The following is a 27,950-nucleotide window of genomic DNA, read 5'->3' on the forward strand; positions in this document are numbered from 1 at the left end:
CATTTGTTCTGGGTGTGTACATTTGTGTGTGTGTGTGTGTGGCTGTGCATAACCTCGTCGAAGTGCAAAGCAACACTGCAGCCACGTTTGGTTTCACTCCAGCAGCCAGTCATTGACTGAGGGCTACCAAGGGGGACGAACATTATCCTCTCATTTTTTTAGTCTCATAAAAATTCATCAGGCTCCACAAACATACAAAACACTCCAGTGATTAAATAACCAGTTAAGAGCTTATTCTCTTTAATTTAAGGATCAAAAATATGACAATATACAGTACAAGATTTTGCTTTAATCAACATTTCTTGCGTACAAGTTAAAAATACAGTATATCAGGTAATTTGTCTTTCTGGCAATGGAAATCATTAAAAACCTTCTCTGAGAGTTTTCCCATTGGTAGCCTGGTTCTGCACACAGAAAATAGTTAGCTGCTCTTTCACTCTCTGACACACACACACACACACAGTACAGATAAATAAAGACACAAATTTAAATCCAACTACTTATTTGAATGAAAACTTTACTCTAAACAACATTTGTGTATCTGAAACAGAACTTGGTCGTTATATGTTAAAAACCTAATATCTCTAAAAGCCTTCTGATTAAAAACTATCACTCGACTTTAATGGTGCAAAGAAGTGTGCTTGAGTCTACTACACCTACCAGTGAGTTTAGGCTTTTAACCTAGGAAGCTTTAAAAACAACCTGTAATGGTTCAAATACATTTGTGATACATTTGTTATGGCAGTAACTCATCTCACAGTCGTGCAAGTTGAAGTTTTGCTGTAATGGATAATGATGTTAAAATGAACAAGATCTGATTTGTTTATCCCACCAAAACAAATGATGTATAACAGCAGCTCTCTAAATGTGTTATTAGGTGCAGTAGGCTCCTGCTGATCTTTCCCTGTGCAGCTAATGACATTTGATAGCATCCACACAATAATAGAATAATAACATTGTGAGGTTTTGGCTTGATCATTTTTTTTTTTTATCTTTGATGTTTTCGTATTGGTTTTGAAGGGGATGAGAGGGATTGTATGATGTGTTCTAATTATCTGAATCCACAGTAGAACCCTCAGAGGAACCTGTATAATCCACTGAATGAATCCAAACATTTCATCCAGTAAAAATGGAATAAAACACCAAAACTGTTTCACTTACAAAGTGTTTAAATGACAACATGGGAGTATATGTAAACTATTGTTGTATGGGAAGCAATGGGGAATAAGTTAATTTCAAGTAACAAACTGTAACTTTAGGGATTACTGAAGCATTCTAACAAGAAACATGAAGACAATCTGAGAGACTTCCATTCAAGTTGTTAAATCCTGACTGTGCTTAGGACTGGGAATTCTTCTGAAAATGTTTAATGGCTACTCTTTCTTGTCAAAATCCCAACATAGGGTTGCATGCAGGATAGATACTGTGGCAGATTCCACACTTCAACATAATCTTTAGCAACAAATTTGTATCTATATCAGCATCCTGTCTGTTGTAGATACTAGGGATGTGCACGAATAATTGAGGAGTCAATTAATCGACACGGTAAACATAGTCGACATGTATTTTTAAGAATCAACTAATTTTAATTGGATGGAGGTGCGAGAAAAGATGCAGAGCCAATGTTTATGGTTTCTGCCGAGTGCTTCTTCTCTGCTGCATTGTGTTCTGTATGGTGCAAGCAAAAGCATATTTGCAGGAGTTACTGTTTTAGTAGTTTCACATTCAAAATCAGTTTAATAAGGGTCTGCGGGCTGATAACCGAGCTGCCGCTAACATTAGCTCACATTATTTCTAGATGCTCAGCTTGTTTTTAGGTTAGGATTCCTTCAGTGTTTGTTGTTCAGGAGGTTTTTACTGGGAGCCAAATTATCCACTGAGGCCTCATTGAACAAAGCAGTGTCATATTTAAAAAAATCTATGTTTTTCCGTGACGTGGGCACAGGACATTGTTGCTGTTTGCTCAGCTTGTTTCTCTGATTACTGAAGATCCAGACGTCTGATGACAAAAATCCTCATGTGGTTTAAGATTAGAATTATAACATTATATAAAGTGACAGTGATGTGACTTGAAACATTCAGAAAGTAGTCGGGTGGAAATGTTTTAATGTGCGGTCATCCAGCCAACAGCCGGCACTTACTGGTTTATTGTACCTAAATGTTCATGTGGCAGCAAACAACAGGAACAAATAACAAATACCTTTGGTGACTTAAATAATTTCAGACGATATGCAGCTACAGCTCTGAAAGAATCTGATGGAATAGAAAGTGATGCATGGGCAGCTCTCAGATTTGTCTGATTTTTTTGGTCACTATCACAGTTACATGGACAGTGACTGGAAGATTTCAGGTTCTGTGCTTTAGATTCGTAGCACAGATGAGACACACTGCTGAGAACTAGTCTGAGGTGTGTTGTTGATGAGTGGAGCTTGGGAGGTAAAGTGAGTGCATCTGTACACTACAGTGCAAAAAACATACCTCAACATGACACTATATTAGGGCATGTGTGACTAATGGCTTGATTAATCGACTTCAAAAAGTAATTAAAATGCCCATCCCTAGTAGATACACTTTGCACAATAAAAATATAATTTACAGAGGGCAAAATTATCAGTTTATCAAATTGCACATTATAATCGGAATCACAATTTTCAATTTCTTAGTTAAAGCAGTTCATGTATTACCTATTCATCCACATGTCAGTCGAATCACTGGTGTCTAATAAAACACATGAGCCGGTGCAGCAGGATGTCAAATGACTCTCCAAAGCAAACACAAGACCATAAAATTACTCCACACAGCTTCTGCAGCAGAATCCTGGTGTTTTACAGCCAAATAATTGCACTGCTGCTCTAAAAGACTAATATCACATATCTCTGCATCTCTACCATTTTCTCATTTCGCAAATGTCTTGTTGCCCTAAAGCAGTCAGACAGAGGAGCTGTGCTGCCTTCGCGTGTTTCTCACAAGCACTGACCTACTGCATTCTACAGCTGTAAACACAGCTCCTCGAGGACGTGTCGCTTTCAGTTGCTATTTTAGAGAACGAGTCACAGAGAGACACTTTGTGCTGCAAAGGCACCATGAAGAGGAGAATATCCACATCACTAACCTAGCTCATATTTTAACACTTTTACAGCTGCTAAAATATGCATGAGACCTAAACTTTAAACAAATTAACAGAGGTATCATGAATGTTTGAAAATAATTTTAAAAAAACACGTTGTCTAGAGTAATGTTATCGCCACTATGCAAAGTCAGTTCTTACAAACACAATTCTTGGAGACAGTTCACATGGAGCTGCAATACCGGATATCTCTACAACACACTGTGGGTTATGTGGAGATACAAATGTCACTGATTGATATTAAGATGAGAGGATAGTGAGATTTCTTCGATGACTTTCAACTGAGTGCATAACTCCTACAGTGTTTCCTGAATTCTCTGACTCCTGATCACAGGTTGTGCATTATGGATGGAGATGCATTAATTAGATAGCCTGCTGTGTAAAGGGGTTTTCAGTATCTTGACAGGCATCACTGCTTGTCCTGACAAAGTGAAGACACAGAAGCAAAAGCCAGCCTTTCTGGTGTGAATAACAGTGGCAGTTTTTTTTTTTCAGATATCTTTCTTCCTAGTCCCTCCAGCCCTCCCTCTGTGTCATCCCCTCTGTGGGTTTCCCTCTCTCTGAGTTGGCAGTGGATGTGAGGGCCCTGGTTGCTGAGCTGCCTCAGTCCTCTGCCCTGTGGTGCCTCTTCGTATCTCATGGCGCTTGTATTCTCTTCCTTCTTCTCCTCCTCCTCCTCCTCCTCCTCCATCTCCCTCTATCTCCCACCCTGCCTGTCCTTTCTCATCCCCTGAAGACGTTGCCTTTAATTAGAATTCAACTGTCAACCCCCCCACCCCCACCCCCACCCCAAAAACACGTGTTTTACTTCACCTCTGACCCTTTGACTTCATGCTCACTTGCAGTCGCAGCCATCCCCTTTTTAAATTCCTCCCTAATTGATCGTTGCATATTCAAAACATTTGCTTTTTACCTTATGTTAGCAATTTCCATTCCACTTTCTTCTCTATCTTATAAACATCCCACTTCCCCTCTCTTTCTCCTCTCTCTCTTCCTCCATTGAGGTCTCAAAAGTACCTACCCTGACCCTGCTCTCTGCCCTCCTCCTGATTTCACCCTCTTTCACATCTTCGTCCCTCCTTCTCTCCCTCTCTCTCCTTCTTGCGAGTGCAGTCAGTGTCTCATGGTGTTCTTGCCAAACTTGTCGCCGAGTTGTTGGATGAGCAGGGCCAGCTCTCCGGCAGCCTGGGACTTCTCCTCCAGGAGCTCGTAGCGGAGGCTGGAAATGTCTTGCTTGATCTCCTTCAGCTCACCTACGACACGGTCACACAAACACGGCCACAAAAGTCAGAACGTGTGAGCGTGAGCAAATACAGACATGTATGCAAGCTAGTTCTTATCTACAAGGTCATGAAGCTGTGCTATAGGTGACAGGTGTGAGTATATATAGCTGTACAGTGCACACAACCCACTGATATACAGCACACACTGCTGTATGACCTCATTTCATGGACGTTATCTTACACACACACACACTATCACATGTACCTCCCGTTCCTCACATACACTCATGTGCACACATGCTTTAATGAAGAGGGATTTTTTATTTTACCTTCATTGACTTCATCGCTCTCTCTGTCCACTTGAGCCTTTAGTACGTAACGCTTAATCAGGCGCTTCATAATCTTCTACAAGGAGGAGAGGAGAAGATTAAACAGAGGGAAGGTGACAGGGTGATGCGACAAGACTAGAAGGTTCATTTATCCAGTAAACAAACTCCTCTGATTACATTTGTTTGAACCATGTGCATTTTTGGGTGCATATGTGCATACGCGCAAAATCTGGCACCAGATGGTGGTAGAAAATGGCGCCGTGTCTCTGAGATGGTGTTTGAAATTTGAGTATTGATCTGTAGCCGACAGGGATGTCCTGCAGCCACTTGCAAGGCTCGAGCAGTCGATCCCTGCATGTGGGCACTCTGGAGATGGGTCGATACTTGTCACCGTACATACAGCACACATACGAATGTCTAATCAAGTGACATCTCAATGCTTGGTGTATGTGTGCTCTTGTGTCTTATGTGAGCAACATAAAAAGGGGGAAAAAAAGAGACACACCCATAGAAACTAGGAGGGTTGAGAAAAAGTGCAGCAGACCAGTGAAGGAAGTTAGATTTCCCTTAGGGCAAAGGTGAAGGAGGAGAGCACCTTTCTCCACGGTGCAATACTCGCAGCTCATTTACTGAGCACCTGCCTTCGATCTCCCTCAAACAGCTCATTAGAGGCATTTTCAGTCGTACACTGTTGCTCATTTTACCTCCTCTCCCTCTTTCACTCGCAGTTAGGCGCTCACTCCTGCCTTCCTTTCGCTCGATGCCCTTTCATCCAAACTCTTGTAAAAAGTCTTATCACCCTGATCCCCCTCCCCCCATTCTTCCTTACCTCTTTCATATCAGTCTCTCTTTATCTCTTTCACTCCTCTCGTTTCCCCCCTCCATCTCTTCCTGTTAACCTTTATCACCCTCCACCCCCCCACCCCCCGATTCTTCTTTGCCTTTGTTTTATATTCCTCAAACTGTATGCTTCTCTCATTTCTCATTTCTGTCTTCCTTTTTTTTTTTTTTTTTTTTTTAAATCTACTTCAACTCGTTCTTTCCCTGCGATCCTCCAGTTCTGCTAGGTCTCATCTTCACTCCACCCATCCTTCGCTCTCTGTCTTACCTGATATCTGGTCGGGTGTTTTCTGGATTTTCTGGGGATGAACTCCTCTCCCGGTCGTGGATAAGACCTGAAGCGCTCGTCCTGTTGAAACAGCAAGACACAGACAGCGGCCCACATTTCAGGGTTGAGCGATCTTAAACAGTGGAGGCATTTGAGAGGGGTGTTAGTGGAGGCAACACACCGCCAAAACAAAACAACAATGAAAGGCAGGGCTCAGTATTTGTATCCAATACACACAGATCTGTTCAAAGTGAAGGCAAAAAGAACTGACATCATCACTTGACCGGACTGAGTCTCTATTAACTGACTTCTAGATGCCTTCCACGTCCATGACCTTGCTTTGCAGCTTGTGTTTCACTCTGGCACTGTAGTGTCAAAACCAGTTTGTGGACACATGCAACTAACAGCTACTCTATATGCAATAAAGCTGCAGAGGCTTGAAAAGATATCAACATAGGAGATGAATGATATAAAAGTTTAGTTATGAATAATAAACAACACAGAGATGTTTGCTTTTTCTGAGGAATAACTGACAGAACATTCAAGTCTAAACCCATGTTTTCAGCTGTGAGCCCTGACAAAGCCAAGTCACACTAGTTTTCAAAGTTAAAAAATGCTCAATTTCGCTCCAAGTGCAGCTGAATTTTTCCAAATTATGAAAGTATGACATATGGTATGTACATGTACGAATGCTTTACATCATAACAGAGAAACATTTCTGAAGTTTATTATACAGCATCTTTACCATCCCACAGTATAAACTAATGGAGAACTGATTATATGCTATAGGTGTTATTTATACACTGAGGGTTTCAGTCACCATTCAGGGTTACATTCATTTGTCTCCCTGATTTAGTTTTTCATTTTGCAGGGGAACTGATCTTGTGTTGAAAGAACAAACTCTACAGTGATTTTTTATGACTTTGTAGAATAGAGAAGTTCTACTACAAAAAGAAATGATTTCCTATAGAGAGGCAAATTAATGTTATGTAATGTCTACACACTGCTTTATTGAACTCCACAGCCAGATGACAACTACTGTTCCAGCTTCATGTGAGTGTGAGCAGCACAGCTTTCATGTAGAGGTTTTCCAAAGCCCAGCTGACAAAGCTTAAATCTCTTTGTTGTGTACTCTGCGATCTAGTCTCTATCAATAAGCTGCTTTGTTGGACTCTTCTGCCCTCATTTAACTGATATTCATTGTACTTGTCTTCTGGCAAGAAATTAATTGTCCTAACTACTATGAATAAATGAAAGGCATATAAGGGCCTGAGCATGAAGTACAATTACTTAATAAACAAACATGTGAACTGTCGACTTTTTAAATCAAATCCACACATGAATGTTCATTTAAAAAAATGAATTACCAAAGGTTAAGTCAGTTTCGCTCAAATATACAATTGGTATTTCACCAGCCACTGACTTGGTTATCTTTCTGAACATATGCTGCTTTGAAACGTAATTAGCTTTAATTTAGCTCATCACTTTCTCAAATGGTGGATATCCCACATGAGAAACATGGACCAAAAGACGGAGAAAAAAAAAATCACTGACGCAGAAAGAGCATGCTGTCTTTTCTAAATCTCGCTTGACATTCTCAGCGCTGCTCTGTGGTCGACTGTGAGCTTATGTATCGATCGCTCGTTGCACCTGCTTGGCTCTGCATTTAAACTGTCAGAACTGCAGAGAACTTCCGGGGCTCACAGAAGCAGCAGGGTGTAACCCATCTTGTCCCCATCCGAAACCTGCCCAAGCATTTGAGCAGACGCAGGCGGATCCAATGGCCTGACTAATAGCTTAGCTGAAGCGCTGAGGTGAGCCATTTGAGTCGAGGAATCAGACAGAGGAAATGCCTGCGGACAAGGCCGACACCAAGATTGATTCTGTGTTAAATGGTCTATGCTATTTTCTTCACTCAAGACATTCTTTTCATTCCAGTGATTTTATTTAGATGGACAGTCATTGAGAGGGACAATGTGTGAAAATGAATGAAGCTTAAGTTGCATCCCAGGCATTCAGTGGGAATATCACATATTTCCTGGATCTTAACCACAAGGCCAACCCGAGCATACTATACATTCTGTATTACATATGCTGAAGATGCACATTTTGTTAACTAAAACCACACAGTAAACAAACATAATAGTCTGCAAAGCAGGAATAGCTGGATAGAAAGAGTAACAGTGGCAGCAGTAAACAAGTAATCAGTACGTCAAAAACTGCAGAAAAAACAAGAAAAAATGCACAAAACAAAAAGAGAATAAACATGAGATAAACTGAACCTATTTATTGCGTTTGCTAAAACTCACTTAATAATACTGCTTTCTTCTTGTCTGAGAATGATGTTCTGAATGGGGGGCAAGAAAAACAAACTGTATGTTGTCAGAAATTAGCTTATTAATTACTGGCTCCCACTGCAATTCCTAGAAAATGACAGAACGGTTCAAACAAAACACTGATATAAAAAATGTCATCAGTTATCATCTTTCACACTCTGAATGTCTCATTCAGTTTTATGTCTGTAATGTGTCATCAGATTAGGGATGAAAAAGTTCCTGACACTTACCTTCGCCTGTGAATTGAGCATGCCCATCTCCAGCTCGCTGTTATGGCGATGGCCGTTGGCCTTGCAGAGGCGTATCAGGCAGGACTTGATGCGGAGGACCAGGTAGTAGAAGGACTTCGGGCTGGGAACCAGGTTGAAGGGGGCGGGCAGAGTCCGGCCCTCGTCGAAGTAGGAGAGCCACAGCTTGGCTCGGGCAAACTTCCACTCCACATCAGCATCTTCCTACAGAAACACACAGGGGGAGACAGAGGGGGTGCTTGAAATAAGCAGTGATGAGAGGAGTCTGAAAAAACCATGACAATACAGTTAAGACATTTACAATCTAACCTTTAAAAGCTACTTTGGAATAAATTGATTCTTTTTTTTTTAAACTACATGTTATCATATTAAATTTACTGCAGACTTAGTCAAACAGTTGCTGTTCTGAATCACTATACCCACAATTATATCTGATTGTTACAAGAGAAACTGTGTTGAGTGAAAAGAATCAACCTTTTGCATAAAAGGATCTGGAGCTGAAAGGAGCAGAACTGAACAACATACTGCACCCCTATCTGTCAACTGATTCTCAGCAGTGGTCTTTTTTTTTATCTTAGCAGGATATAACAAGAACAAGGAAAGTCACAAATCATTTAGATTTTTCTTCAAACAGTTCAAAATTCTTGCAAAAAAGTGTCAGTTTTCTCAGCGTGTTGAACAATACTACCAGTATTCAGTTTTTCTGTGACAGGCTTCCAGCTTTTATTTTGCGTTTTTGTTTGTTGCCACTGTATTGATCGCTCACAGCTCCTGGTATTTTCAACTGAATCTCCAGTTCTCCTTTGGGCACAGAGGTGATCAAACAGAGATACTTATTGACTTGTTGACAATATTTGAATTTTTTTTGAGCTGTCTGACCATCTTATTCACATACCTCTATCTCCTGGTACGAGCTGTTGATCATGGCAATGAGCATGTTGAGAAGGACGACCACCATGGTGACGTTATAGACGCCGTACAGCACGTAGCCAATGTTCTCTATGAACTTATGGTCGTACTTTAGCACCACAGAGATCACTTCAGACAGCCCAAAGATAGACCAGAAGAGAGTCTTAAAACTCTCCTCCACACTGCAGGGAAAGAGGGAGAGAGAGAGAGAAAAAATGGGACCGTCAGGAAACATGATAGTGACACATAAAAGCCCACCGTGTTAGTAGCTAATTGCTCTTTCAGTCACACACATGCACACGTGTAAAAACACACAAAATGTATTTTTGTGGGGTTTATGAGGTGGCACTGATGAAATAACTGATGAATCATGTCAAATCTGAACACATTATCCCATCTCTCTCTCTCTCTCTCTCACACACACACACACACCTACAATTATACACATACTGCACATACACATAAAAATATGTTTGACTCCAAAACTGAAAAAGCAGGAACTGACTCAACGTCAGCATTGGAGAGATGATTTGGTTTACAGAACTCAGTTCATTAAGTCTGCAGCCTTGTCCTGCATCGACCTTTACACAAAATAGACACGGACACGTCACTGCAGTTAATGGGAAAAGAGTAAAGGTTTGTTTTTCAGTCCATCGCTTAAAATGAATGTGTGTGTGTTTGTGTGTGTATGTGTGGTCTTTTTTTGGTTTGTCACAATTATATTCAAAATAGATAAATGAGGAAACATTTCAACTCATGGTTCATTAGACTCATTTAAAACACAATGAACATTTTCATGGAGGTCAAATTGTCTTTCTTAAGTTTAATTTGAATGTCATTGTGAATTAAATTTCTGAGACTGTTCATTGTAGAGGCACCAGACAGTGGTTGTGTTTGAAATGTGTAGAGTTCTTGAGCTCCGCTTGCCTCTTCCCTGACATTTAGATATGATAAATCAAGCACTGCTAATATAAATCCATATAAAAATGCAGTGTGAGGTCTGGAGTCAAATCTCCTTTCAGCCTGAGGGATTGTTCTTTGGCACTGACCCGGTGTGTGTTTGTGTGTCAGAGGGTTGAGGCAGAAGAAGAGGAGACGAGGTAAAACAGCACAAAGCTGTGAGAACCGAGAACATTGACATTCAGGTATATGTCTGATGTTAAATATTCCATGAGTGGCAAGCATGGGCTTGAGATGACAGAGGGGGGCTCAGTGGGGAGGAAGAAGCCGCCTGGTTGGATTGCTGGAGGGGATGGAGGTGGAAGGAGGCTGTGGGGAGAGAAGATCTGTGGGCTCCTGGTCTGGAGCTGTGGGCGTCTCCCAAATTACCTTCTTTCAAAGAGACACAGTTTCATTGGCACGCAGAGAGTTAGGGTGAAGGCAAAGAGAGAAAAAACACACACTCTCACATGCATAAAAAGAGACAGACACAAACACACAGGCGCAGACTTTCTCCTCCTCTTCCTTCCTCTCACACACACATGAAAACAGAGACTCCTCTGGGTACTTCTGCTTTAACCTTTCAGGAAGAAAGCAAAACAAACTCTTTAACCTTCAAGACTAGATCCATGAAAGTGTCTGTGTGTGTGTTCTCTCTCCCTAACTAAGCTGAAAAACATCTAAGAATATGCTCTGCTGTTGTCCGACACATTTTCTTGAAAAAAGCGCAGCTTTCCAGGGAAAATGTACCAACACATTGAGTGCTCCCACCAGTTAGAAGTGGACTGATAAAACTCTGTAATTACTTAGATACAGAAAACCCCCATTACTGTCTCTTCATAAATTATGTGTAGCATAAAACAACCTTGTTCATTTTTGCTGCTCATCAGAAACACTTGTCTTTAATGACTCCCTTTATCAGGCTGGCCTTGCTGTGTGCTTGCAGTCACTATTCCCTGTACATCTCTGAACTGCAGCTGAATAGCATGAGTAGTGGTTGGTACATACCATATATTTAAAGCTTTTAACCTCTCAATAACCTCTCTCAACCTTCTCAACCTCTCTCTGAATTTTGAGCATGCCCTCAGGACATCCCATTTTCATTGATTTCTCCATGTATTGACCATCTGCTAACCTGCTAACACAACAGATGTCCTTGTGATATTCTGCCTAACCTGCATGTGAACATTGAACATTGTGTGTTAACATGCCAAGAACACTTGCTCGCATTATGGCATGAAGACAGACAGTCGCTTTGCATTTTTATTCCATTTCAAAATACAATTTTGGTCATTTTGAGAAAAACTGCTACGTGCTATTAATCTATCAGTCGCTATTTCAAAACCACTCTGTCCTCACAGGACCCCAAAAACGTATTTTCTCAATCAGTGTCTTCCTATGAGGCATTTGTGCTCTACATGAACACACAGTTTTTCTGCGTAAGTTTAAGTAGCTTTGGGTATTTCTCATTTAAGATTTCTGTTTCTTTTTTTCCTCCCTTTTTCAAATTTGACTGTTGCTTATTTATCCTTGAATATTTCACTTTGTAGACAAATACTCACACTTTCAGTTGTTTTATGTGATTTGCATGGGATCAAAGAGACCTAAGATTTGAGTGTTACCATTGTGCAACAAAAGGCATATATTTTAGTATGAACCTTGCCCAGCTCTCCAAAAACCACATAGCACAGGCAAGAGGATGTTGTTCTGGTTACGGAACAATCACCTGGGGAACCAAACGTCCCTGTTGTTAGCATGGTTTCACACAGATGTACTGCTCTTGTCCTGATCCCCCATCAAGCCCTGACCCCTGACCTCTGCCGTCTCTGACAGATTCCAGACACAAGGCAATTTCTCAAAGCAAGACATTATGACATAAATAATGTATTCATCTATTCTTATCACAAAACAAATGCAGGAAAAAGATGACTATGCTACAAGGCACTGATTTACTCAACTCCTCCAATGTAAGTGTTGTACACTGAGACTAACCGCAACATTAATCTGTTTCTGACCAGAGTCATGCAGGGACAGCATATAACCACAAACTGACACTGGTATTTGAACTGGTTGGCACCACCCCATCAAGTTACTTAATAACTACTTATAGAGGCATGCACATTACTATCATAAGCATCAACGCATCACAGTGACATTGGGCACTGAAGGCATGTGTGAACAAAAAACACATTCACAAGCATCAATAGTAGTTTTCAAATGGTTTTCTTCTTTGTGTTGTTGTGATAGTAGGCCTAGACATCAGACAGGCCATTGCTGCGAGACTAGCACCAACTGAAGGCTGTTTTCAACAATACCATCTTTTCACTCTCTATTCACATCACACACCTCCACCAGCCTATCATGCAATCAGGAGAGCTGAGGAAGGTGATTTTGGTGGACTTGCCTTGAAAACCTGTTATTTTGAGCCTTCTTTCCTTAAATAATGTCTTGTCACTTATATGGAGCCTCTCTTTCAAGATAAAAATGCTTTCCCTGTGGCTATGAAATATGACACAAAATAAAAAAGGGGACAATTATCTGGTTTTGATTATGTTATATCCCAATTATCTTTTTAATCAAATTATCCTGTCTTCCAGCTCTCCTTCCCACCCGTGTGAAATGCTCACTCGATTTAGATTTTCATGTTCCCAAAATGTGAGAGTAGATAATGATGAATGGCTTTGTTCCAGGCAACATGAATGTGCCATTAAGCCAGACACACGCAGGGATAAACGCACACACCCAATTAAAATTACTCACTCACCACATAGCAGATTATTTATATACACTGTTCATCTGCTCTTAATCGGACCATCCAAGTCAAATATGTATTAATATACACGGCTTCAGACATTACACCTCCTCACTTCTATCCATCATACATTCATACAGACAGAATATAGATAGGAGTATATATGAGTTAAGGGTCCTCCTCCACCCTGGATAATGTTGATTCATGGGCAGCCACTGCTGCTGTGCATCATCATTTGTTTTGCTCACCTTGTTTTCTGCTTATTTAATTCACTGAAATCAGTGTGAGATACCTCTTGGGGAGGGAGTGCAATTACAGAAAATTTGAAATGTATCCTTGGAGATCACAACATTGATAAATTTGAATTTGTCTTTTGCTAATGTTAGCAAAGGTACTGGTCATGTGCGTATTATGCAATATCCTGTTACAGAGATGGATGAGACGTTCGATGCTCTAGATAATGGAAGATTTTTTTTTTAACAAGCTACGAATAAGATTATTTCATTTCATGCATATGTGTGTGTGTGTGTGTGCTTTATAACAGAATTGTAGTATTGTACAACAGGCAGTGAATCAGCAGGGACAGTGGGCATCTGGAGACAGAGATGGACAGTGTGTTATTATCTGTTATTAAGAGTGGCAGCTCCCAATGGGCTGTACGCAGTGTGACGGCTTCACACAGACACACACACACACACACACACACACACACACTTACCCCTGCAGGACACTGACAGTAAAGAACTGACTCTCTCTCTCTCTCTCTCTAACACACACACATACAAACACTGACACCACATACAGCATGCTGTGTATGTGTGTGTGTGTGTGTGTGTGTGTGTGTGTGTGTGTGTGTGTGTGTGTGTGTGTGTGTGTGTGTGTGTGGGAGACTGGTGAGTCACTTCGGCTCTGTGGGAGAAGTCCAAACCCAATCATAGACAGGCCCAAATCAACCTCTTCCCCCTAGAGACATGCTCTCAGTCTCTCTTGCTTTATGTTTGTCTCTCTGTCATTGTCTTTGCTCTCTCTCTCTCTCTCTCTCTCTCTCTCTCTCTCTCTCTCTCACTCTCTTTTGCTATCATCTCTGCCTCTCGTTTGTTTTCTCTATCTCTCTCACCCATTTTCTCATTATATTCCCATTGCTTTTATATCGCTCTCCGCATCACCCTCCCTCCCTCCCTCATGCTCTCTCCATCTTTCATCCCAGCAGCTTTTAGCTATTTCTGTCACTCAATCTATTCGTTTGATTTATACTTTTATATTCTTTTTTTCATTCTTTTTTCCATCTCATATATTTTTCCTCTTTGTTTAATCTGCAGCAATATTGGTCAAATGTAAATGTAAACTTTGTGAACGGCTGCACCCAGCCTTCTGCTCCATCTCTCTCCTTCTGCCCTTCAGTCATTAGCAAGATATTAAATTTCTCCTTCTCGATCACCTCTTCTCTGTTTCTCCTCTCCTCCCCTCCTCTTTCCTCTCCTCTCCTACAGATGGGTTAGTAGTCAGACAGACAGGCGAATATAGATGAAACATCTTTAAATATTAAATTGAGTTTAACTTTCTATCTGTCGTGCCAAAGGACCTGTCACCATGGTGACAGTAGGGGTGGGGCCTTGCCCACCTAGGCTTTTAATGAATGAATGAATGCTACTCCCAAGAGATGCTTGTGTCTGTGAGTGTGTTTGTGTGTGTGTGTGAAAGACAGACAGAAAAGGGAGAGGGAAAGAGAAAGGGGAATTGAACAAAAACTGATGTGTGTGTCTCATGAGCATGCCTGTTTATGCCTGTGTGTATATTTCTATGACAGTGGGATACAAATTGAGGCAGAAAGAGAGCAACGTGAAATGAGGCAGTTTTGGTGTGTACCTTCAGGCAAGTTGTGAGAGAAGTCTTATTAAGTGGGGAATACAACACCACAAGACGAGCAATTAGGAGTGTTTTGATAGTGAATCAAGAACGACATCAAATTTGCCTGCTCCCTTACTGTATGTCTGTTCTTCTGTCTCTCTGTTAGCCCGCGTTGTCTTTATCTTTTCATAAGCACAAACCTATGTGTTGGGTTTTACTCTAACATGTGTGATATCAGCCAGTCACATTGAAGACAGTTCCAGAAAAACAGCCAGAGAGCAATTTTTTCTGTCTTTGAACTTTTCATTTATCAGTTAAACTGTTAATTGACAATTAGCTAAAGCACACAGCAACTGTCCAGTCATAGCAGCCATAACTAGGATAGCTCCACATGCTGAAGCAGTGTGTATAGGGCTATAGTATACAGGTAAATGATAAGGATAAAATCAAAAGCACAAGAGCACAAGTGTAAGAAATGGATTAAACAGTGTGTTTGTCTGCTCTAACGTGAGCTGCAGGGTCATGTCTGCTTAACCAGTTTATTACTCACAGCAGTGACCTATCCCACCGTTAGTAAGCACAGTATTAGCTAATTAGATTATTTTGCGTGGTTTCAAGTTATGTCAAAAAAAATAAAAAATAAATAAATAAATAAAAATAAAAATAAAGGTGTGTACATTCATGACTGAACAGGCCCTGAATGCTTCTGTATCACAGCGTAGGTAACATTGGCGGCTCTGACCTGCTTTTTATTGGATTTAGGGAACTTTATGCTCCAGCAACATCGGCCAAACTCATTACCCATGGTATTATCACAGCATTATGTTTGCCAAACACAGTGGTTTGACAACATCCTCTAGCTTTTTCTCCATCAAGGTTAAAAACCGAACCATACTGTTAGAAAATGTGGACAGTAACATATAAATCTCTGTCTTGCTTGTTCGAGTACGTAAGCTAAGCAGAAAAACGGGGTTACATAAGAATGAAATATTAATCTCAAATGTTAATATCGTAGTCTTTAGCTTAACTAGGAAGCTACTGGCAGCTGACAAAGTCAAAGTCACTGACTGCTTTCTTCCTCTTCTAGCTGAGTCCCTGCTCTGCAGCGTAACTGAACCAAAGGAGTGAATTTTAGCACAAAGATTAAGTGTCAAATTATGGTCTCAGTGATATTTCAGAGGGATTACATTTCACCAAGAGGGAAATTGAATGTTTGACATCATTTGTCACAATAATGGAAAAATTTATTGAAAAATATTAAATATTGGCACAAACTAAATCTCCTGGTCTGGACATTGACATTTAAAAGCCTGTATTGGTCACACTGCATGAATGCATTCTTTTTTTGGGATATTTTTTTTGACTCTCCTCTCTCTCTGTCTCGCCTTAATTGTAATTGCGTCTCCTCTCCTCATTTTGACATTCAGATGTGCTTGACTGGTAAAGGCTGAACACGACACCTCTGCCTTGCCTTGAGAGCTAATAAATTCTCTCTTTTGCTCACCCCGACTCTGTCTCAACCATCTCTTTCACTCTCAGCCACCTCTTAACCCTCTTTCAGACCCTGTCTCTCTCACCAGGATACCTGTCTCACCACCATGTTCCAACTCTATCCATCACTCTAGACTCTCTCTTTCACATTCCCTTTGTTTTTTTCTCTTCCTCCTAACACTGTTAGCCTTCAGTTCAGTTTCAACTTCACATTCCTGCTTGCATCTTCATCTCTGTATTTCTATGTACAACCTTTTATCCTCTCTCTGCATCACCCCCCCCGTCCATTTACATTGCATTATATTTTTTTGTCCTTGCCTTTAATCTGACATGACTGCTATCTTGGCCATACCGTCTCAGTTCTCATTATATCTTTCAATTCAGTTCAAACACATGCATGTTTCACTGCTATGAAAAGAAGTCCATGTTGCCAAAGCAACTCAATGACTAACTGACATGACATTAAATAGCACATTGTTGTGGTGTAATAAATAGCAATGAGGTGAACAGGTAATAATCATTAACTGCTGGAAATAAGAGCAGCTGACTCAGTCTGTACACCCTACATAATAATATAAGTGATTTTCTGATTTCTTCCCACCTTTTTAAATGGTTACTGATAAAATGTCTGCAGTCTAAATCTGTGCTAAGCCTGTGCTTCTGTCTGCTTGACCTTCTCTCATCCTCTCTCATTCTCTCTCTCTTCGTTTTCTTCCTTTGTCTATGCATCCTGGCTGGTCTCCCACATTTGCCTGAACACAGTAGAGCCAAAAACACCCTCCTCTGCATCTGCATCTCTCCCTGTGGTTTTCTTCTCATCCCTCAGTCCCTCCATCCTCCTGCACTTCCTAGTGGACTTCACTCTCCATAGTTTGTTGCACTGCTGTTTGTCCCTATGATTGTGCTGCATTTATTCACTTCTATTCCCACTGTTCCACACCAGCATCAGTATAATCAATATTTAGATTTTTTCCAAGGTCTTTGACACCCTGGTGTCTTTTTCTTTAATTCTGCCCCAAAATATGCATGGTCTCGACCTCTGACTATTTCAAAACTCCTTCCTATTTCGTCCACATTTCCTTTTGTCCACCTTTACCTCCCTATTCCTCTCTCTGTCCCTCTCTCTTTGTGCAGTGTTATCATGCATGGCTGACTAGAACATAGAGACGGGTCCACAGCTCCACCACCACTGTCCAAATCAAAATGCTGATAAGCGTGTGTTTGTGTGTGAATTGATCTGTGCATAAATGTTTGTTTGCCAACCTAAGCACCTGCTATAGCATATGCAAAAACAAACAGTGAGAGAGAGTATGTGTGAATGTGCATGCCCCTTGTGTGTATGCGTGTCCCTGCTTAAGTGTATTTGCACATTTTGAGAACATTACTGCGTGGGCACTCAACAAAGAGCATGTGGTGCATATGTGTGTGCGCATTTTAAATGTGTCAGTGAGTCAGATAGCCGTCTGAGGCTTCACGCCTCTGGGGATTGGGTATGTGTGGCTATTACTGCTCAGTCTTTATTAAGCCCCAGCTGCACATTAATGTGCACGTGTGTGTGAGTTTTAGCTCATGTGAGCGTATCTATGTGTGTGAGAGAACGTGACATCCTGAGCCTCCCTCCTCTGTCATACCCCCCCCCCCCAACCTGAGTGGCCCCTCCTTTGGTATCATTACTACCTCCACCTGGCTCCCTCCTCATCTTCCTGTATCAGAACTATCAGACCAGCCCTTTCTTCTGCCCTCCATCAAACATCCCCTGTCAGATCTGGGTGTCCACACACTAACACTCGCACACACTCACATCCATACAAGTGCACGTCCTCTGCTGGGTGACAGAGAGAAAAGAGATAGACAGGAGAGTGTTTTTTAAAGAATTCACGATTTTTGCAGTCCTATTATCAGTCATACCAAACATATCACGGTCACACCTTTAAGCGGGCCAGATACAAGAGACAGAAATGCTTGTCAGCACAAAGATTACAAATTCTATAGACAACATATTGAGCAAAAAGGTTGATTAGGTTTACAAAAAAAAAAAAAAAAAACAGACAGTACAAACATAAAGGCATTTGCACTGTCAACCACTTTACAGACAGGTTGAGATTTAAAGCCAGACTGACCCCTGGTGGCGAGAGTGAGCGCAGTTGGAGGGGTTTCTGTCATGCTAAAAACATGTCTGTGCAGCTCCCTTTCAGAGAAACACCAGTGTGGCTCATTTAGAAGCGGAATTTCAGGGACATAAAAAAAAAGAAACTGCAGACAAGAACTGCAGTCAGAGGTTGTTAAGATGAGCAGAAGTGGTTTCTATTTTTATCACAGCTGTTTTAACGCTGATTTTTGAAATCAGCCTTGAAGTTGATCTCTAAAGCAGAGAGGAGAAGTGATAAGGGGACAATGTACAGAGCTGGATCGTACACTCATGATGGAAATGACTGTAATGGTGATGATAAGGCACTTACATCTACAGGGCCCAAGGTCTTTTCTGTACTTGTCCTTTGCTTTTTGAAAAGTCTTCATTAAGTCTGACTGTCGGTTTATGACCATATTCTTTTTGACTGTCCATTTCAGTTCTCTTTCTACCTGTCTGTCTGTCTTTCTGTCAGTTAACTCTCTCTCATGCCGCCTGCTCATCACGTTGCCTGGTTCTTTGGCGCAATGTGGGTAGTCAAGCAGAACTCACAGCCTCTAAGACCCCTGTGCTGCTGCTCAGCAGAGGAGCTATTGTATATGCACAGCACAAACGTGAAAAGAACGTTAGCACAGGAGAGAAGAGTCCTCACACTGTAAGTCCAATCGCACACCTTTTATCATCGATGATTCAATCTAAGGTGAATGTTCAGCAGGTCATAAATTTGGAAATTGCTCCCAGGCCACACGTAACTCAAAGAATTGATAGGAATATGTGAGGATAAGGGCATTCAAACATCTGGTGGGTTTAAGAAAACAGCTGAGGCTGTACTAATGTAACATCGACAGGTAATTGGTGTGATCGCACCTGGTATTTACTTATCAGCTGCATATGGTTTATGAGCTGTAGGTGTGCTATATACTATGCTATCTAAGGGTGTTGGCAGCAATTTCATAACTTTCTGACCTGGTGATGCCAAACAAAGGTGTGTAAATGTGCAGGCTAATCTTAGATACACATGTACTAAAGAGAAAAGCTCTTGTGTCAAGTGAACATATAGAACCAAGTGCAGACAGATGGACAGACAGGTGTATAAGCAGATAAGAAGAACAGGCAGACAGACAGATGGACAGGCAGGCAGGCTGGCAAGGTAAGGTGCCAGGAAAACCGATCCACAACCATTGTACAGCTTGCCAAAACATCAAGAAACAACAACACGGTGGCAATGCTCTGAGGTTGTTCTAACTTGATCGTGTTTAATCCTTCAGCTTTGGTTGTATTGTGGAGATGAAACTTGGGTGCAAGGCAGTAAGTCCATGGTAAACTGTGTTGTGTGATGTATTGGGAGTACTCTAAACCAGGAACAGCAAACAAGCCCACAGCACAAGGTTTATGCTTATGAGGAGACAGATGCTGACATCTGGCAGCAGTTTGTCATGGTTGGAAAGCCTGTGATAATAAAATTCACCAAGGGCAGAAATTCAAGTCACACACTGGACTAATGTTCACTTTTCTCTATGTATATTTAACTAATATAAAAAACCTGGAAGGTAAAATATGTAAAAGAGCATAAAGAAGACCATCAGGCCCAATGTACTCAATGTACATATTGGTTACTGAGCCAGTCTATTGCTCTAATAATCTAGTGAGATGATTGATTATTAATTTTCAATCAAGACTGAGCTGCTTGTGCCTTCTTTAGTCTATGCTCTCTTTTAGCTACAAAGTGTGAGCCTAACCAAACCAGATGTAAAACTGCAACAACAGAATTTCCCAATCTGGTTAGTAAAAAAAAGACAAACAGTATGTGACAACATAATTACATACCAACTCGTAAAGCATGTTTTGCTCTAATGGATTGAGCAGGAATGGTATAACGTCATCTGTTTAGATCTGTAGAATGTCTTCCTGTGAGAAAATGAATAATGATATATGACAGAGAGAGACCTGAGAGAGAGTTTTCATTTTGAGATGAATGATGATAAACAGACTTGCTGAAAGATTCTGTCAGCGGCCTGAGATGGATAACTTTCCTACAAATATCAGACAATGACAGTGAAAGATCCACTGTCACTCTGGCTGCAGCTGATGTGAAAGGATGGACAGGCAGAGATATGGATAAGCTAAAATGAAGGAGGGAGGCAGAAGTGTTGTCGGTCAGACTGATGTGTTGCGGGACTTGTCGGACAGGTTGATTGCTTTACAAGTGGGTTGATAAATTAACACAACAACTTGAATGTGTAGATGCTACAGTTATATTGCTGACGTTTTTAAACAACATTTAAACAAGCAAAATAAGGTATTTAAGGCACTGTATGGACGGTTTTATGCATTTGCAGCATTTAAGTGCAAACTGACTCTGATGATTAAGTTGAATGCAACACTTGAGCTGGTAAAGTACATTTAGTAGTACTGAGAGATGCCATCACCCCTTTGTAATTTCGGTCGGATGATTTCTAATTATCAAATACAATAATAGCCTGTGCCACTTGATCTGTCTAACTCAGACTACTGAAGCCAGAGCAAGCATTTTGTTCCACCTCTTTTATAGTGTAGTCAAGCTAGAAAGAGACTGTTTCATGGCCAGAATGGACAGGAGGATATGTACATATGGCAAGTGAATATTGAATAAAAATAGGCTTGGAAAAAATGTGAACCTATTCTTGAAAGAGCTGAATGAAGTCTGCATACTGGTGACCTTTAGTTATATATGAAAGGCTGTCATTTGGTACAATGATCTCCAGCACATCACCGTCAGTCATTTCCTTGGTGTGTTAAACTCTGCTTCAGATCAGAGGTAGAAATAAAAAATTAACTGACCGTATCCTAGCACTTTATTAAATGATGAGCAAGGTGCAACAGAGAAACTTGAACAAGTCCAACAGTGTGGACTGGCATCAAAAACCTCTGAAACTGTCAAAACATATCCAAAGGTCCCCTTGTTCTCCTGTTACTTTCAAATCCATACTGATGTAATATTAAATATATTTTATGAGATCAATAGGTTGAGATGTTTTTCCCTCACCATTAACTGCTTGTTAAATCAAAGTTACTTTTTTTTTTTTATCACAGACTAATTAGAACAAATATTGATGCATTTTTCCCACAGGTCTCACTGACACTGACACTTTCCATTTCATTTTCACTGTCATTTCAATGTTGGTCAATAGTTGTATTTATAGTACAGATAAAGATTCTTCTTCTACACTACAATAAACACAAAATGGTGCTGGCAAAATGGCTGGTTTCCTACAAACAATTCTCTTAAAGCTGTAAGATAAATATCAGACAATTCACCAGTGTTTGTTATAGATTTTAAGGAGTGAAGCATCCCATTTACCACTCTCCTTATTAGATTTATCCAAATAGCCTGATTGCCACCATTGGGCCTGAGGGAAGATTAAAGTTCGATCTCTGCCACTGATAAAGTACCATGGATTTAATGAACCCAACAAACAGTCTCATCAAGGAGGTCATGTGACGATACATACTGTCCTGGGAATTTGCTTGTTCTATGGCCTTGTCTCGCAATAATAGTAACATGGGACCCAAATCAGATACTCTTGACATTAATTGTTTTTTCTTCTTCTGCAGTCAGTTCTGATGTAAAATGACCAGTGCTGAGCCATTATGTAGCCTGTAGCTCCATGGTGTTTACTTTTGTGAGAGTGTGTAACTAAAATGCTGACGTGTGGACATAAATTAAACATATATATGTTTAGACATAACCACTGTTACACACATTCGTACATACCAAAACACTCTCGCAGCCAGGCATAACTCACGTGGTGAAGGCAGGATTGTACTTGGCTCCCAGGTAGTACGAGTACAGGTTGAACATGCCGATCATGAAGGCCACAAATACCATGATGAAGATGACCATGAACTTGAAGATGTCTTTGACTGTGCGCCCCAGAGAGATCTGCAGTGGGCCGAAGCTCTCGTTGGCTGGCAGGATGTAGGCGATGCGTGAAAAACTCAGCACTACAGCAATGGCGTACAGGCCTTCTGAGATGATTTGGGGGTCGGACGGGCGCCACTTGTTCCTGGCTGGAGGAGGAGAAGAAAGACAGGTGGCTATTTCACAATTTCTTCAAATTACTGCTGGTTACGGCACAGTATGTGCAGAGCAAACTTTTGCTTTCAATGTTTGCAAAAAATGTTCTTAAAGAGCATAATCTTGGCTTTTAGGAACATGTGCTCTGATAGAGGAGAAGGTACAGTGAGGAGATGGATTACATGAGGATGGAAAGAGGAGTTGGAGAGGAGAGGGAGAGGGAGGAGGGAAAGCAACCAGTGTGAGATTGGTGGACAGCAAAGAAGGGATAAAGGGATAATGTGTCCAAGGAGAAGTAAGGACAGAGAGGGAACAACAGGAAAAGAGGCAGTCAGAGTAGAAGGAGAGGATAAATGAGCAAGATTGAAAAATGAGATTCAAAGCAGATCAATAAAGCAAGGACTACAAAAAGGAGATTAAAAAAGGTAAAAGAAAGAAGGTGCGGCCCTGATTTGCTGCTAAACTGTGATTATGTAGGACAAGGAGTGAGCTCATATGTTATACACAACATGTGCAATTTTCAATGCAGGTGTGGAGACATATGTAGAACAGGTTATGAGGATTACAACTGACACTGCAGTCGTATACAATACACACTCATGTATTTACTTGGACTGTCATGACAGAGTCCGACCAGCAGATGACAGCACTGATGAAGGTTCCCTTAGTAGGCCACTAAGAAGTGAACAGTCCAGTAGCCTTCAGGCTGTAACAGCGTTTAGATGGTTAAGAGGAGATTTGTGTCTGGAAGTAAAAGTAAAGCATTTATGTTCTATGATCTTAAAGAATCCTGATAGTATACTTCCAAGAAAGGCGGAGTATGAAATGTGATCGTCTAAGATTTTTGGTTTTGAATTCAAATATCCTGTCTCATCTGTCTTATCCTGAGCTTGAATTGGTATCTGTGCTGACTTGTTAATATGAGTGTATTATATCCACTTAAACCTTTCAAATATGTGTAAACATCTTGAGGGTAAGTATGCAATGATGACATTTTTATCTAAATGACAAATACTCACTCGCATCTTCTAGTGCCGCAGCTCAGGTTTTTAGTTATTCGTGACATTTTTACACAAATACTTGTCTAATTTACTTCTCCTTATCAGAGACTGATGTAGCACAACAATAATTTCAAGCATCTCATGAAAGCTTTTACGTTTATCATGTGGTGTCAAATTGAGCCTTTTGTGGAAAAAAAAAACTGTCTGCTGGATAAGAAGTGATGCAGTTTAACACTGTCAGTAGAAAGAAGGAGAATAAAGATTGGAAGAGCAGGATAGTTGAACAGAGATAGATATAATGGCTGAGAAAACAGGAGAGAGTGTCACATACAGGAGCTCAGACTCAATTACTAACATTACTGACATTCATTATATGTATATCTTTGAAGAAACCATACCATAAGTAAAGTAAGCGACTTCATCAGGCAGTGAGGCATTGCTGAGGTCTTCATCTGGTACATGCATGTCCACGTACTGCTGAGCTTTGGATGCCTTGAGGAACGCCATGAAGCGTGCCGTGAAGGATGCCACAAAGATGGACAGCATGCCGAAATCCAGGACGTTCCAAAGGTGCATGACATACTCCCTTGGCCCGTCGCTCCATATCTCCTTACATTCTGACCAAATCATACCTTAGGAAGAAGATACACATACACACATATTAACATATGGATACATTGTTGAAATACAGAAGATAAACTGAAACACACAAAGATAGAGGGGCTCTCACAGGCACTAGTACAAACATAAACAAATTTATATGCATAGACACACACAATGACACAATGAAACTTCCACGTACACAGATGTTAAAGCTTAGAATTTATATTCAATCACTCAGACATCTCTACTTGTAGCTCAGGTGCAAAACACACACACACACACACACACACACACACACACACACACACCACACACACACACACACACACACACACAGGAAACCTAATTCCTCTTACACAATCACTCTGTCATTCTCCATTTGGACCCAAAACAAGGAGAAAATCACTGAAAAGGCGCCTGATCAGTATCATCTCTATAACAATTACTGGGCCTTCAAAGCATGCTGCTGGAATTACAATTACCCTGCTCTACGTAAGCCACCACTTGCTGCACACACACACTCTCACATGGAAACACACACATAAGCACCTGCTGCCAAAAATTACTGCCGATGGGAAAAGAATGGTGCCATTACATGTAAACACATAAAGACAGAACCATATGTGCACCAACTTAGACAAGCCACACACATAATGTTATTATACGTGCGTGTGTGTAGATGGAAAGAAGAACATCAGCAGATGGGAAGCAGCTGAGGTCTGACAGATATCGCCATCAACTATTAATCTGTCAGGTTTGTCTTTGTATTTCTGTCATCTCCTTTTATCTCCCGGTTACTTCATGCCTGCCTTCTTCTGTGCCATACACTCCACTCCTTTTACTTTCATCCGTTTCCCTCAACCGATCCCATCTTTCCCCCATTTCCCTGCCTCTCTCTCTCTCCCTCTGATACTTCGTCGGCACCGCCTCTCGGGTCAACCTCCAAACCAACCAAATTCCCTCCAGCTTATCGTTAGGACTCAGCATGGCTACTGCTTCAACAAGTCTGGCCAACCAGGAAACTTCTATTTGATCTTTGGAGGATAAAAGAGAATGAACTGTTATATTGCCATAACCTTGGCTTTCATCCACCTGGTTGGTATGGAGCTGCATTAATCTTTAACTCTGCCCCATATCAAAGTTGGGCCAAAAAAGTTCACAGACTCTTTCCAGGAACTTTTCTGATTTATGGGGAAGGTGTTGTGCTGGAGAAAAAGTTTAAAGGATACTTTGGATTAGCATCACTTTTAAAACCTTGGTGGAGACATTGCTATAAACTCCTCCAACATCTTGATAAAGCACATCCATATTGATTTAAAACTAAATTTAAAAAGAAAATCCACCAGGGAACCTTTTGCCTTGAGTCTCTCACATGTCAAGGTTATTTCTTATCGTGATGGTGAATCCGCCTTGACAGTGACTATCTTACATCTATTAGCATTTTAATTGGCTGCAACTGTGCAGAATTTCAAACAAAGCCAGATGTGTTGTATGCTGTTCAGATTACAGACATTACAGACTGTGTGTGTGTGTGTGCGTGTGAAGGCGACTCACCCAACACCCACTTCATGATCAACATCTCTGTCCAGGAGAACTGGGTGGTCTTGACCCTGAACACCTGTCGTGGGTGGTCTGTGATGGTCTCATTGGGCAGGTTCTTGACGCCCTCAAAGCGGTCGGAGGCGTTGACAACCAGCAGACCCAAGAAGATGGTGAAGGAGACAGCGTGAGCCACAAACTTCATGAACGGGCTTCGCAGGATCTGACCGAGCTGGAGGTGAAAAAATTCAGGAAATAACAAGATAAGTGTTCCTTAGTGTATTTACAAAAATTAAGAGTGAAATTTAAAAACAGATTAATAAACCTGTATTTATTAAGTGGTTTCTTTGATGAACAAAGCTGTAAACACAACACTAATATATTAATGCCTTATAAATGTATTTATGGAATCTGTTGGTAGACAGTTTCATATTTTAAGGGTCTGAGGTGTGTCATATGCTGTACAGACAGTCCCTTGAGTCAAATTTGCAATTTGTGAAACTAGGCTATATAAATAAAATTTGACTTGGCTTCACTATTCAAGTATTCAGCAGACATGGCGCTCACTAAATCCTGAGCAAACGTGGCTTTTTAGGTGCCAAATGCTCCACTATGTTCACCAGCTTGTTGCTAACTTGGTCTGTCTGCTGCTTGGTGGTGGGCAGGTGGCATACAGAGGGTTTTAGAGCATTTCCAGTGAAAATAGCTGCCTGGTGCATCTGGACACATGGTTGATGAGAGGGGTGACAGTGACCCAAAACATCAGGGTGATAATTCTCTCTGGGTGTGTCAGCTTTCATGTCATACGTAGTCATTTTATCCATTTTAAAATAACAACACTGAGCCTTCTTCTTACTGCAATATACACTAGAGTAGAATAACAGAACACAATGCACTGTTAAACACTCGTCATATTTATTAAACAGTTGTCTTCACACACAACAGCCAACAAAATGTGTTTTTGTGTCAGGGAATCATACTGAACCAACATGTTAACGCTGTAATTACTTTGGACAGTTAAAAAAGTGAGAAATTGCAGCCAAATAAAACATTTGTTTTTATTTACTGAGATCATTTATGGCTTCACAGTTGCTGAGATTTTGGTCCTCAGAGATCAGAATTTGAAAAGCACCACTACACAACCATCTTGGCAGGCAAACAGCATCTGTTGCGATTCATGGATCTGCTTAACTACCAATCACTTTCACAGCAAAGTAACGCCAGAGTAAAATGATGCCAAACAATCAAGAGTTTGTGGAAATGCACCATATGGGGAGAACGTAAGGAGCGTTAAACATGCCACCGCACAGAGGGACCTCTTTATAATTGCACAAAAATAGGCCAAGACAGACAAATACACATCTATACAAACACATACACACACAGACACACACACACTTCCAACCCCATACAGACATCTGAGATCCCAACATTTGCTACTCTCTAAACCTGCTGTGTTCAATATTAACTACCCACAGGATATCTCTACTCTCTGCATGCACAGTAACACATAAGATTCAATAGCTCTTCCCATGCCACACACACTACTAAACCATGTGGGTGGAGGTTGTCTGGTAAATCTTAACCCTGCAAAACCTCCTCTAAACCGCCCCCTGCCACTGGGACGGCTCTTTATTTCTCTGCTTTGGTGATAAAGTTGATCCATTTCAGGCCTCAGCCTAAATGAGATGGTCATCCTAGATCAGGCCCACCACTACGTGAAGACTGCAAACCCCACGGGTTTCTCTTTTATCAGTGCGATGGTGACAAGAGCTGATCTTCTCTCCTCCAATGAAATGGTGGCTGTTGGCAGCAGGGGCATGGAGACTAAATAAAAGAGGTTTGGTGTGAAATGGAAATCTCTGAAGGCTAGAACGGAGCTGCTGTGTCCTCTATTATTCCCTAACATCTTTTCACCTGGGAGAATCAAACCTGACATACACTTCGTGCAGACAGACATCCACTTTGAATAATTAAGTATCTGGGTAAGAGCTAGTCATCATTGTATGTATACATGTTTAAAAAACAATAGATTATGGGGGACTACTCCAAATGTGTAGATACAGATAAACAACCAATATAGATAATTTAATTGGTCATATATATTTTACACCAACAACTCCCCCACCAAATACCCTCTGCTTTCTGATTAAGTCCAATATTTTGTTAGTGATACAATATCTGCATCCTTACTGACAAGGGTTAAAGGGCTGCAGGATTATTCAATAATGTCCAATGATTCCATCACTGATAAATGGATTGTGACCCTGTCCTGTGTGTATCGACTGAATTTAATTTCTCATACCTCACCT

The 27,950-nt window shown here is 40.9% G+C and overlaps 1 protein-coding gene across 1 annotated transcript in view; it reads right to left on the reverse strand.

Annotated features, from left to right (window-relative positions):
* Nucleotides 1-3,915: 3,915 nt before the first annotated feature.
* Nucleotides 3,916-27,950, reverse strand: part of LOC108885523 (short transient receptor potential channel 7-like) — a 44,548-nt gene continuing 20,513 nt past the window's right edge. The window contains 8 exon segments of the mRNA XM_018679890.2: nt 3,916-4,380; nt 4,680-4,755; nt 5,788-5,868; nt 8,354-8,575; nt 9,267-9,462; nt 22,224-22,488; nt 23,895-24,128; nt 25,654-25,870. Coding sequence (XP_018535406.1) covers nt 4,241-4,380; nt 4,680-4,755; nt 5,788-5,868; nt 8,354-8,575; nt 9,267-9,462; nt 22,224-22,488; nt 23,895-24,128; nt 25,654-25,870 — 1,431 coding nt within the window. The 3' untranslated portion in view covers nt 3,916-4,240.

The sequence above is a fragment of the Lates calcarifer genome, linkage group LG8, assembly GCF_001640805.2.
Source record: "Lates calcarifer isolate ASB-BC8 linkage group LG8, TLL_Latcal_v3, whole genome shotgun sequence".
In the NCBI taxonomy this organism is placed as follows: Eukaryota; Metazoa; Chordata; class Actinopteri; family Centropomidae; genus Lates; species Lates calcarifer.